This window comes from Aphelocoma coerulescens, chromosome 19, assembly GCF_041296385.1.
Source record: "Aphelocoma coerulescens isolate FSJ_1873_10779 chromosome 19, UR_Acoe_1.0, whole genome shotgun sequence".
NCBI lineage: Eukaryota > Metazoa > Chordata > Aves > Passeriformes > Corvidae > Aphelocoma > Aphelocoma coerulescens.
The window spans coordinates 8,212,272-8,224,584 of NC_091032.1; the positions used below are offsets into that span (position 1 = coordinate 8,212,272).

Here is a 12,313-nt window from a genome sequence, read left to right on the forward strand (position 1 = left end):
GGATGGGCTCTATTTCACATCAGGTTGGATGCTGTGAGGATGCTGAATCACACGGCTCCCTCCAGCATCCCCTGGCATCCCTCGGCATCTCTCAGCATCCCTTGCAGGGCTGATACTCCCCCCCCCACCTCTCCCTCTCTCTGTCTCTCTCCCAAGGCGGAGTCGTGTTAGGAATTAATGCCAAAGGGGAGCGGCTGAAGCACTGGTTCGACTGCCTGAAGAACAAGGACAAGAAAATCGAGCGCTGGCACACGCTGACCAACGAGCTGCCAGGCGCCATCCTCAGCGACTGAGCCCCGTGGGGCCGCAGCTCCACAGCCTTTGGACTCCTCCCAGCTTTGGCTAACGGAGGATCCCGGGACAGCCAGGAGAGCAGGACACCCCACAGCAGGGCCTGGCTGCAGGGAAGCCCTTCCCAGGGGAGAAGGCACAGGTGGTTTGCTCCAGCGGCCGCTCCCGGCTCCCAAGGCTTTTCCAAAATGCCTCTTTGCGCCCTGCCACACTCACAGCCCCACTCTCGAGCATGCACGTGCACACACACACACACACACACAGGTGTGCACCCCTGCATGCACTGCAGTCTGGCTCCTCTCCCACATCCTGGCTCTACTCAGTTACCTTCTCGCTGCCTTGCAAGTCAGTGGCAACAATGAATGCGTCCGTCTGCGTCCGTGTGTCCGGCATCGGCAAAAGGCGTCCCTAAAAACACACAAAACCCAGAACTGTCTCCTCAAGGCAGCTTGTGCCATATCTCTGGTGGTTTGTCAGTCTCTGTGGTTTGGGCCTAAACAATCTTTTACGCATTTAAAGCTCCTCCGTTGGAATGATCGTGTCCCTGGTAAACCTGGATGGAGTGTTTGCTTTCCTTCCAGGAATGTTGTGCTCGTCCTCTCCAGTAACTCATGGGAAGTCAGCAGAGCTGTGCAGACCACGGCTTTCCTCCTGGGATCGGGCAGCCTCACGTTTGGGAGGCAAAATAAAAAGCTCAGTGGAGCAGCCTGGCTGTTCCTGCTTCCCAGGATCAGCAGCAGCCGCTCTCCTAATGAAACCATGCCATGCAGCAGCACGGCTGTTTTTCCAGCAAAGCCAGCCTTCAGGCTGAAATTTGGTGTCATTTTTCCCTTTTTCATCCCTTTCCAATTCATCCGTTAAATAATGAAGATGCTGAGCCTCGGGGCTGAGCTGGGGTTGTGTTTGTGGTTCGGCACGGCCATGAGGTTGATCCATTTTCTGCCTCAGACAGCATCCAAATCAAATAAATTTCTGTGTATGGCACAGTAATATTAATATGGCACACTAATAATATATTAATATCATCAATCCCAGATATCATCCTCTGTGATCCACCTTGGCTGGTCTCTTCAGCCTCGTGCCACCAGACATCTGGTGGGATGAGCTAAAACTTTCCGGGAAATGCTGCGCCATTCCCAAAATTTTTTGAAGCCTTTAAACAATGATTTCTTAGGAAGAGCTGCTCTTTCCCTACAAGTGTCAATCACCCTCAGCTTCCAAGCCCTGTGCACACGTTGCCAACTTCTTTTTTTTTTTTTTTCCTGGGAAGCAATGAAATCTCTGGAAGCCTACGTTTACTTTTCCCAGTGAGGATCGTGTTACGCCTTGTTTGATATGGGGGGGAGAAAAGATAAAAAACCAACATTCATAGGGTTTTTTTTTTTTAACAACTTAATATTTGTAATGCATCCTGCAGATATGCATGGATTTTATTGGAATGCTGGCAGCCTGTCAAGTCGGATGTTCCCACTAATCCTTTCTGGTCCAGCACCTTAAAACCTGGTTGGGATCTGAGCTTCCAGGGAAGCTCCAGGAGCACCAGGTTTGGCTGTGCCTCCCTTTTTCTGGCAAAGTTCCTTTCAATCCATCCTTTGTTCCAGCACCTGAAACTGGTTTATGCCTGAGGTGGAGTAGGACATGTGTGTGTGGGCTCCTTCACTTTGTATCCCGGCCTTTTCTAAGTGGACACTCCGTCCGTCCGTCCGTCCGTCCCAGCTGCATGCAGAGTTGGTGGTTGTCATGCCAGGCCTTGTGAAATGTTTGATACCAATGTTTTGCTACCATGTGAAGGCTGCAGAAACCGTCTTTCCCTGCATCCTGAGAGACTTTTGTATTTCAGTATTACCTATCTGTGTACTTTTGGTCAGATTTGTTAATATTTATAATGAGAACCGAACATAAAAAGGATAAAAAATAAAATTTAAAAAAAAAGAGGTTGATGCTGGTGCTGCAGCTTTTGAGTTTGGGGGATGGCAAGGATTTGGGGATGAATGGTTTTTAAACCAGAGCATTGGGGGCTGCTTGGCCCAATATAGCATAAATACTATATATGTACTTAAAAGTATTTATAAAAATATATATATGGGGATATCTATATATCTATATATGTCTATATCTATATAGATAGATGGAGAGGGAAAATACATATATATGGCCCAATGAAGTATATATATACCACATGTGTATTTATATTTATTTATGTTTATGTATGTATTTAGTTGCCTTGAAGCCCAGCCAAACCAGGGCACAGGGAATGATGTCCAGTCCCAGGTGCCAAGGCCGGGCTTACAGGAAACTCCAGCTGGAAAGCATGAGGAAAAAAAATATTTACTCAATTAAATGATGCTCTGTTCAGTCATCAGATTTTTGTTTAAGTCACTCTTTATCCCCTCGGGAATAAAGAGCTGATTATAAAAAGAGGGAGGGAGGGAGGGAGGACAAACCCTTCAGATTAAAATAAAGCTTAAGATATTTGAATGCCCAGCTGCTCTGGGGCACGTCAGACCCTCCTGCTCTATAAAGAGGCTCCGCGTTTGGGGAGGGTCACCTGCCCCAGGTGCTGCTGCTCCATGGACAGCTCCCAGGAGCCCCCGAACAACGGCACCCCAGGGCCTTTCGATGGCCCCCAGTGGCCCCACCAGGCCCCCCGGGCCATGTACCTGGCGGTGGCCGTGCTCATGGGCCTCGTGGTGGCCTCGGCCTCGGTGCTCAACGGCCTGGTCATCGTGGTGTCCATCAGGCACAAGAAGCTCCGCTCGCCCCTGAACTACATCCTGGTGAACCTGGCCGTGGCCAACCTGCTGGTGACGCTCTGTGGCAGCTCCGTCAGCCTCTCCAACAACATCAGCGGCTTCTTCGTGTTCGGGCAACGGCTCTGCGAGCTGGAGGGCTTCATGGTGTCCCTGACAGGTAAGGAGATGAACTCCACACCTGCCTTGGGCTTCGGCTGCTGCTTCTGGGTTTAGCAAAGGGGCTTTGGAGATGTTCACCACCTAAAGTCAATGCTTGCATGTTGTGAAACTTGTGTCCTTCAGCTCTTTGTTAGCGCGGGGAAGGGCTGGGGAGACTGTTGGGTGTGCCAGGTCACCACATATCCAGTCTTGGTCTTCACAGAGTGGGAAATGCCTCTTGGGGGCATGGGGAATCCTTGTTTGGGATGCATTTCATGGGTGCTGGGAGCTCTGTCAGCACTCATGGGGCTGGCTGTGTACCAGGGATAGGAAACTGCACGAAACCCCTCCTTGAGGACACTGTTGTTGTAACCATGAGGCATCACAGCCACCCATTGCCAACTTCATTTCTAAGGGCCAAATATCACAGCTCTCCCTGCTGTAAGAAAAAACATCCGACTTCTTGTTCAAACAACATTTTCTTGAACTAAATCATCATCTACCCAGTCCCAGCAGAGGCAGCAGAACCTGTCCCTGAGACACGACCCCTCCCTGTCCCCCCAGGCATCGTGGGGCTGTGGTCCCTGGCCATCCTGGCTTTGGAGAGGTACCTGGTGATCTGCAGACCCCTGGGAGACTTTCGGTTCCAGCACCAGCACGCTGCCAGTGGCTGTGCCTTCACCTGGGGCTGGTCCCTGCTCTGGACAACCCCACCACTCCTGGGCTGGAGCAGCTACGTGCCTGAAGGTAGGAGAGGTGACAGACTCCACTGTGTTGTCTTCTTGCATCTTGTTTTCAAGCCTGGGGTAGCTGGAGAGTGTCTGTGCCGGAGTTTAAAGGGCTAATGTCTCCTGTTAATATCTGCTGCTTGCCCAGCCAATAATCCTCTCCTGGAGGCTGTTCTTTGGAAGTTCCCCACCACAGGACACTCTGCAGCCACTCTTATCTGAGTCAGGATCTGCTCTGGCTGCTGGAGCAGCACCCAGCACACACCCAGCCCAAACCTGCTCTTGTAGGGGCTTGGCACAACTCCACAACAAATCACAGAGGGCATTTCACCAGCCAAAACCCCACCGTGCCTGATCTCCAGGCCCTTGGGGATGGAAAAGTGAGAGGTTCTTGGGTGCCATGGCTGTTTTGGAGCCCATTCCTGAGCCTTTATCCAAGCCCGTAACTGGGCTCATTCCCGACCTTTATTCCAGGCCTGAGAACCTCCTGTGGGCCCAACTGGTACACGGGTGGCAGCAACAACAGCAGCTACATCCTGGCCTTGTTTGTCACCTGCTTTGTGATGCCCCTCAGCCTGATCCTCTTCTCCTACACCAACCTGCTGCTGACCCTGCGGGCGGTAAGTGCGCCCAGCTCAGGTGAGTCCGCGCTGTTCCGCTCCCAAAGCGTCCCCATCGGCATGAAGGGCCTCAGGGCAGGTTTTGGCAGAGCTGGCACCTCCTGGTGCTGCCCTCAGGGCTCCCAAGGAATGGAAGTGCTGTTCCAAGCTGCTGACAGGCATCTCCCTCTGTCCCCAACTCCCCGCAGGCCGCGGCGCAGCAGCAGGAGTCGGACACGACGCAGCGGGCGGAGAGGGAGGTGACACGCATGGTGGTGGCCATGGTGGTGGCCTTCCTCACCTGCTGGCTGCCCTACGCCACTTTTGCACTGGTGGTGGCCACCAGCAAGGACATCGTCATCCAGCCAGCCCTGGCATCCCTGCCCTCCTACTTCTCCAAGACGGCCACGGTTTACAACCCCATCATCTACGTCTTCATGAACAAACAGGTGAGAAAGCTCCAAACAAACAAACAAGCAAACAAATCCACCACAGCTTCACTGGGGCTGCTGGAAACAGCTTAACAGCCTCAAAAAAACTGGAGGAACTATCTATCCTATCTGGAAGTGTGGCCACAGGCTCGATCCCGGGGTTGCTGTGTAAGCAGCAAGGATTTGGGGAATAAAATGGAAAGGGAGGGAGCAGCCTGCGAGCCCGAACAAGAGCTCATTTTCCGCTTCCATGGTTTTATGGGGTCAGGCAACTTAATGTTGGATCACAGGCTGCTCGTTGAAGGCACTAAGCAAACAGAATGAAACTTTTATTGTCCATAAACTGCAAAGAGTTGGGCTGGGAATAGACAGAGATCTTTCCCAAAATATAACCAGTGTCCAACCCGCCAAGTCTCGAGGTGACGCCAGGTTTCTGTTGCCACAAATAACCTGATCCTTCCTTCCCTGCCCAGTTCCAGAGCTGCCTGCTGGGAATGCTGTGCTGTGGTTACTACCCCCGGGGGCTGGGGAAAACCTCTCCAGCTGCCCCCAGTCCCCAGGTCGCTGCAGAAGGGCTGAGAAACAAGGTGACACCATTGCATCCTGTGTGACGGCTGCCACATCCTGCCTGCACCAGTGCCAGCTCCAGGATCTGCCTGTGCCACCCACAGGAGCACAGAAGGGATCAGGATGCAGCTGATGGGGGGCTCTCAGAGGTTGGAGAGGTCCCCAGCAAAAAAAAAGACATGACAGTGTCTTCTTGCTGGAGAGGAGCCATTCCATTATGGGAGAAACTGCAGATTTCCACTATTTCCTAAGGAACCCCCTCCCTCCCAGCCCCTCACCTTGGAGCCTTTCAAGAACACAAAATAAAATTTTTTTCCACAGTGCACAACATCCCAGGTTGCTGTTTGGCCCAGAGTTGGGTGGAACGTGGTCTGTCACCATCCCCAGACAGAGCAAGCCCTGCCTGCATTGCCTGGTCCTGTTGTGAAGTTCAGGGTGATGCTGTAAGTCTGGCATAAATCCAGCAGGAATGTTTAAGAGCCAACTGTGTTAATAAACACTAATAAATACTAAGCAGTTCATCTGTTTGGCTGACAGAGGGTTGGACAGAAAACACATCCCCTCCTGCTACCAGAGCTGGCACATCCCTCATGTCAAGTGCCACAAACATGGCTACAGAAAACCAGAAAAAAAACAATGCAAAGATACTAAGTTAATGTTTTTTTATAGTTAAGGCAATAGGAAAAGGTCTTAGTCCACTGATTTCCCAGCAAGGCTGAAAACACGAGTGGTAACAGGCCCTGAGGCACCACTGCCCATTAACAGCAAACAAAAAATGCCAAAGCCTGAAAGGATAAAATAAAAGATAAAAAACCTCCAGGAGGCTCTGCAGCTTCACACCTCATCTTGAATCTCAAATCTCAGTGTTTATCTACCCCAGCTGCAATCACATTTCTGGTTTTGGAGGCAGATTCTGTCATTTAGGAACCCAGGAAAGGCTTCTAAAGGCGATACTGAAGACAGCAAGTCGCTGAAACTGGGTTTCACCCAATTCCTCTGTCTCTAAAAAAGCCTGCCTGCCTTCAGAGTTGTCTTACAGGTTTTTAAGCCTGAACCCTTGAATTGCTTTCAAAATGAGGCGATCCACAGCCAGGCACCCCAGCAATTTGCACTGGGCTGGAGAATGATGAGATCTGGGAGACTGAGGGGTTTGTTTTTTCTCCACCTGAGATTCTCTGCTCCAAACCAAGAACAAAACAAAAATCCCCAAACCAGCCCAGTACAAAGGAATGAAACACGTTGGATGGAGCTTGGGGTGGAATTGAATTATCTTTATGATCCCTTCCGACCCAAACCATTCCATGATTCCATGACCTGGTGTGGGGGGACAGGACACCAATCCCCATCCCCGTGTCTCAGCCTCCCTCTCTCCTGCTGAGCACAACAGCTCAGCTCACAGGGCTCAGAGAGGAATTAGAACAGCTCAGTATCACTGTTTTAATTTAATTAATTGGGCTTTCATTCTCGGGGAAGCTGAAAAGCAGCATTAGATGGGCCCCTCTGATCTCCTCTGCTGTCTTGCACTGGTCCTTGTTTAATTGTTCCTGTTAATTACAGCTTTTGTGCCTTTGCTTTATGTTATCAGGATGATTTACATCCATGCTAAACTTAAATCTGGGAAAGTACAAGCAGCTGAGAAACTGAAGTCTCTGTTGTGTTCTGGCCCCGATAAGGAGATCAGACAGGCTATGGGGCTACTTGAAAGGCCCTCCACCAACAGAAATAAAAATTCTGCACATTAAGATTAAAAAAAGATAGGGAGATGGTTCACAGTCTGCTCACCATTTGGTCCCACAGATAAAATAGAACAAGAAATGCAGGAAGCTGAGGAGATTTCACATGTTGCAGCCCAAAGTGATGGATAATTCTGTGCGTGTGAAAACGCTTGTGTGCTGCTCTCCTCCACAACACTGCTGCAGCCCCACAGGCTTTAGCTACTTTTTTTTCAATTGAACAAGGCTGAAACAAAACAAAAACACTGCCCAAAGTGAGAGGAAATTACCCTCAGTTCTGAGTCATGAGCCGCCAAGGACAGGATCACACAATAAAAATTTGCAATTTAACTTTTGCGCTCTCTGTCCCTGCAGGTAACACAGCCCCAGGGCCATGGGGAGCAGGATCTTGTTCCAGCAGCTCCTACCAGGAATAAAAATCCTTCTGCCTGGAGCACAGAAGTCCCACACAGAGAATCCAGGTTGGTACAAGCCTGGGTTAGAGAATATGAAACCTTTTTTGGGACAGAATTGTGTCACAGCCTGGGGCGAGGCCTGTTCTAGGCCTTGCTGTTATCCTGAGGCACTGTCACTGCCACAACAGGACAAACACATGAAAGATTTTTATTTTCTCTTGATCTATCCTCAGAAAGCTCCCCCACCTCTGCAGTATCCTCCCTGGATACTGCAACTGGATACTCTGTCAGCATCTGGTTGTATCACAGTCTGATGATGGGAAGCAGCGTTAAAAACAAGTAAAAAACCCAACAGAACAACCCCAAAAAAGAACCTCCCAAACCAGAAAAAAACCCACATGGCAGCACAATAACCTTGGAAACTTTTATTAGTGTTGCAAAACCAAATTAACAGGTACAGAACTGGAGCATTTCCTTGCAAAAACAGGAATGAAGATGCAAAACTTGGCACACCCAGATGTACAAAAACCAGCTCAAATCCCTGTGTCTGTCACACAGGGAACAGGACAACCTTCACTCCTGCACCTGAACAGTATTTATCACAAGAAATGTTAAATATGAAGTTGCTGTGCCCATCAAAATTCTAATCCAAAACTCAATTATATCCAGGGATTTTTGTGGGTTTTTTTTTTTTTTTTTTTTGGATGAGGCCTACCAAAAATGGGGTTGAATTAAACATCAGGTATCTTCATAACAACCACATTTTTTTCACATTCTTGTCTGATGCTGGCAGGGAACATATTGCTGCACTTGCAATCTCTGGAGAACACTGCCTTTTCCTCATTAGCTTTTTGCACAGCAATTAATCCCTTTAATCAGTCAAATCAGTTCAACACTAGATCACAAAAGCACTAAGTAAAGAGAAAACAAGAAATTACCTTGTTAAATTTAATGAGCAAGGAAAAACAGACACTACATGGGCTGTAACACTCCAGCATGGAAACATTTCAGTGCCTGAGCACCACCAGCAGCCCACAGAATTACAATCATTTTGTCTTTAATGTGAAAACTGCATAATGCAACAGAGCAAGAAATTCTTTAGCTTCTGAAAAAGTGCACATGCAGAATAAAAACCAGTTTCATAAGGATGTGACAGTAAAAAACAGTTCCATTCTGCAACACTGACACTGCCTGGGCATGCAACAATGGCATAAACCAGTACAAACCATATCACAGCATAGAGCATTAGATTTTCTTCTGTACCTGCTGCTGTTAAAGGAAATCTGAGCTTTACAGGTACTTGTGTGGCCAGAAAAGGGCTGTAATTCACAGACTAAACACCGTGCAAGCAGCAGCAAGCAGGTGATGTGTAGAATTTATTCACTCTGTGTTTTAATCATGGAGAGAGCTCTCATCCAAAACAATTATCCTGCAGGGGACAAAAAAAAAGGAGGGGAAAAAAGGTTATGCAGTTGTTTTTTTCTGATATAAAACTACCAGTTGAAGGGAATGGGACTTCATACTGCCTCTTTTTCATGGAAAACAGGAATGCAGCTCATGCAACACATAAATTTCTACCACAATTCCAGTTTAACTCACAGAGAGCCTCACCTGAAGGGTGGAGCTGGAGCCAGCTGCTGCTGGGGGTGGGGTTTCTGATCCTTGGGGTGCTCGTCTAAAAAACAGGGAAATTCAGCTCAGAATGTGAAAGCCACACAACACTCCAGAGACAGCAAGTGAATCAAGTGCTCCAGGTTTTTCTGCTTGATTCATTCAGCCACATTTGGAATCAGAACCCAGCCCCAGCTCTGGTGCTCCTGGTGCATCCCACAGGAGCCTCATCGTCATCAGAAACCAATCCTGATTTCCATCCCTGAAGCCCAATCCCAGCTCAGTGCTGAGGTCTGACAGAAAACAGGGGCACAGCTGCAAATGCTGTGCAATAACAAACACACTGATGTCACCTCCCAGACTTCTACATTTAAAAACTACCATCAATATTTCCCAAAGTCACCAGAGATTTGGGACATTTCAAACTTTGGGTGCATCCAGCAGCTCTACAGACCAAGAGCACCTGCTGAAGTCCCTGCACAGCTTCCTGGTGCTCTGCCTCCAGCCCAGGCTCCGCTCTCCTCTACTCCATTCTTCCTTTCAGCATCTTCTGGATCCTGCAGGCTTGCAGCCCTTGAATGACAGAGTTTTGTGTATCATCCTCGTTTTTGTTTTTTTTTAACAGGATGAAACAGGAAATTCTGATGCCAAACACAAGAATGTCTTATGTTCCTTAGTGAGACAGAAGTTAGGGATGACTTATGGTCACTCACTGTGGAGCTGTTCAGAGTTCCTGGGCTCTGATCTTTAGTTCTAAGAGGAAAAAGGGTTATTTGGGATACAAATTTTTACCTTAAAATGATGTTTAAATGACTTCTGCCATGTTCTTCAAATTTCCTAATATACTGACATGAAAGCAGAACCATTTTCACAAACTCTTCTTTATAAAGAGCTTTCATGAGTCTGTTCTCTTAATGCACATTTTTTCTACCTCAGAAAATTCTCCCATTTTGTCAAATTATTTCTGGTTTCTGTGAAGACCAAGCCCTGCCTTCCAAGCCTGATGAAGTATTTGCTTTCTACCTACAGGAAACTGTATTAACAAAACATTCTTTTCCCTCTCAGTTTAGTAGGTGAGTTCACATTGATGTCACCAGGCAAGTTCCCTGACACTCCACTCCCTAAGGAGTCACAGCCCATTTTCTGAGCAGTGCTGCCCAGATCTGTACACATCACACAAAATAAACCCTTGAACACAAATATAAATTATCAGCTCACCCAAGAGTGAGTCCCCGAGGTTGTTCTTGGATCTCCCCATCTCCAGGAACTGCATGGAGCATTCTTTCCAAAATATCATCGAGGCTGGAGTGAGCTCTGTTAAATAAAAGATTTAAAAGTGATGGTGACAAAGCTCATGCTGCAAATTTCCAGATAAAACAGTCACAATTATCAGGGTATTTAAAGCTTTCTGTAAGCTTTGAATCTTGTTAAAATAAAAATAAAACCCCAAAATTTTACATCTTTGTAACTCAAAGCCAAACACGCCTTCCCATCCTTTTTCATACCTTTCTGTATCCTCTGCTAGATTAAATGACTCCTTAGTCCATAAACTCTGATTTGTCTTCTCATTTCTCTCAGATTCTTTTTCTGACTCTCTGTTTTCCATTTTAATTTGATCAGGAGCTGTTCACATAAACAGCAAGATTTTAGTATCAAAGGAAGACAATAAAGACATTAAAATGTTGTTTTCTTTACTGCACTTGAGGAATTTCCAGTTGCCCACTTCTCAATCACTCTTTCCCCAGTGGCCTGATTTTCTGCCAGTTACACAAAATCCCATTACCTGCAGTCAAAGGTGGCCAGCAGAATAAATATTTCACTCCAACACATTTCCAGATTCACAGGACTCAACATTTTGTTTCCCACTGAAATCAAAAATGTATGTGGAAAGGAATCTTTAATCTTTCCCCTTCCAATCTCAGATATGGGAGAGAAATCAACGGGAAACCTGAGGATGGGAGCTTGGTTAGCCTATTTATCAAAATCCAGTGATTTTCCCTCAAAGACAGATTTATCAGCAAGTTCTGATCCCCACAGAAATTAGGGTTAAGGTTGGGTTGAGGGTTGAGAGAGTTAAAGACCCTACAGCTGCACGAACACTGGGCTGGAAAGGGCATCCCATGGTGATCCCAGCAAGGCCCCAGCATTGCTGCTCCTCCAACTTTCTGATCTGGAAATTCATGGTGATGGGGTTAGACTTAGGCTTAGCCTAACAGGGAATATTTCAGCCCCTTCTGCCGGGCTGAGCTAAGCAGGAGGCACGAGGCTGCCACAACAAACGGGAGTCTGAAATAGCTGTGCTTTATGCAAAAGCACAGTGATTGAGCAGCCAGCAAGAGTCTGCTGCAGTCCTCTCCACCTAAAAACAAGCTCCAGTGAACTTCCATCCTTCAGGATAAGATTTAACAAAGCTGTGGGATAACCAAACATGTGCCAGCATCATTCTCAGTGACTGTGCTATTTAGCTTTTTACAGACTTAACTCATGTTCTGCCTTTTTTTTTGTCTTTCTTTTTTTTTTTCACTGCTGCTCACTTTGTGACTCATTGAGGAGAAAAAAAAAGCACAGCCTATAAACATTTAGGTTTTCTGCTCCTCTGACACGACTTGTTGTACATCTAAAAATGATTCCCACTTTGCACCATTTGCATTTGCAGCAGCACAAAGATTCACCACTCTGCTGTCTTTGTAACAGAGCAGGAAATACAATATTCATTACCCCAGTGGAAGCTATTTTCTTACTCTGTGAAATCAGAGGCATTATCTCATGCTGGAGAATTAGGAACATTAACAGGTAGGGTGCACTGGCCACTTTCTGAACTGAATCACCCTCCCAGAATGGAAACTTCAGTGGTTTTGACATCACCTGCCCACCACCTCTCCTTCTGTGGGTGTTGTCACCTGTGTTTCAACACAGCCCAAGCTACAGTGGCATAATAAAAGCAGAAAATTAATTCTCATGGTTAGACCTGCAAACCTCCCACAGCAGCTCCCCGTGGAGTTCGGAGGGAACGCACAGGGAAAGGCAGCAAACACTGGTGGGGGGGACCAAGCTAAAAACTGCAGTT

General features: G+C 47.4%; 3 protein-coding genes across 17 annotated transcripts in view; 2 read left to right on the plus strand and 1 right to left on the minus strand.

Annotated features, from left to right (window-relative positions):
* DOC2B (double C2 domain beta) overlaps positions 1 to 2,194 on the plus strand; it is a 38,854-nt gene extending 36,660 nt beyond the window's left edge. For all 12 annotated transcript variants that reach the window (XM_069033665.1, XM_069033659.1, XM_069033666.1 and 9 more), the window contains one exon: positions 157 to 2,194. In XM_069033665.1, the coding sequence (XP_068889766.1) occupies positions 157 to 293 (137 nt within the window). In that variant the 3' untranslated portion in view covers positions 294 to 2,194. The remainder of the gene's footprint in view (positions 1 to 156) is intronic.
* Positions 2,195 to 2,768: 574 nt separating this feature from the next.
* On the plus strand, positions 2,769 to 5,033 carry LOC138120509 (pinopsin-like). The gene is made up of 4 exons (XM_069033264.1): positions 2,769 to 3,201; positions 3,747 to 3,929; positions 4,385 to 4,530; positions 4,719 to 5,033. The coding sequence occupies exons 1-4, from the start codon at positions 2,769 to 2,771 to the stop codon at positions 5,031 to 5,033; spliced, it is 1,077 nt and encodes a 358-aa protein (XP_068889365.1).
* Positions 5,034 to 8,313: 3,280 nt separating this feature from the next.
* Positions 8,314 to 12,313, minus strand: part of TEX14 (testis expressed 14, intercellular bridge forming factor) — a 29,274-nt gene continuing 25,274 nt past the window's right edge. For 2 of the 4 annotated variants that reach the window (XM_069033222.1, XM_069033221.1), the window contains 5 exons: positions 10,752 to 10,869; positions 10,465 to 10,560; positions 9,701 to 9,819; positions 9,247 to 9,310; positions 8,314 to 9,064 (listed from right to left, as the gene is read on the minus strand). In XM_069033222.1, coding sequence (XP_068889323.1) covers positions 9,028 to 9,064; positions 9,247 to 9,310; positions 9,701 to 9,819; positions 10,465 to 10,560; positions 10,752 to 10,869 — 434 coding nt within the window. In that variant the 3' untranslated portion in view covers positions 8,314 to 9,027. The remainder of the gene's footprint in view (positions 9,065 to 9,246; positions 9,311 to 9,700; positions 9,820 to 10,464; positions 10,561 to 10,751; positions 10,870 to 12,313) is intronic. The other 2 variants (XM_069033224.1, XM_069033223.1) reach the window with 2 other exon arrangements.

Excerpts from the sequence above, each read along its gene's own strand:
- LOC138120509 (XM_069033264.1), top strand. The coding sequence starts at position 2,769 with ATGCCCAGCTGCTCTGGGGCACGTCAGACCCTCCTGCTCTATAAAGAG. Across the intron at positions 3,202-3,746 it reads CTTCATGGTGTCCCTGACAG|GCATCGTGGGGCTGTGGTCC; the intron begins GTAAGGAGATGA and ends CTGTCCCCCCAG. Across the intron at positions 3,930-4,384 it reads GAGCAGCTACGTGCCTGAAG|GCCTGAGAACCTCCTGTGGG; the intron begins GTAGGAGAGGTG and ends CCTTTATTCCAG.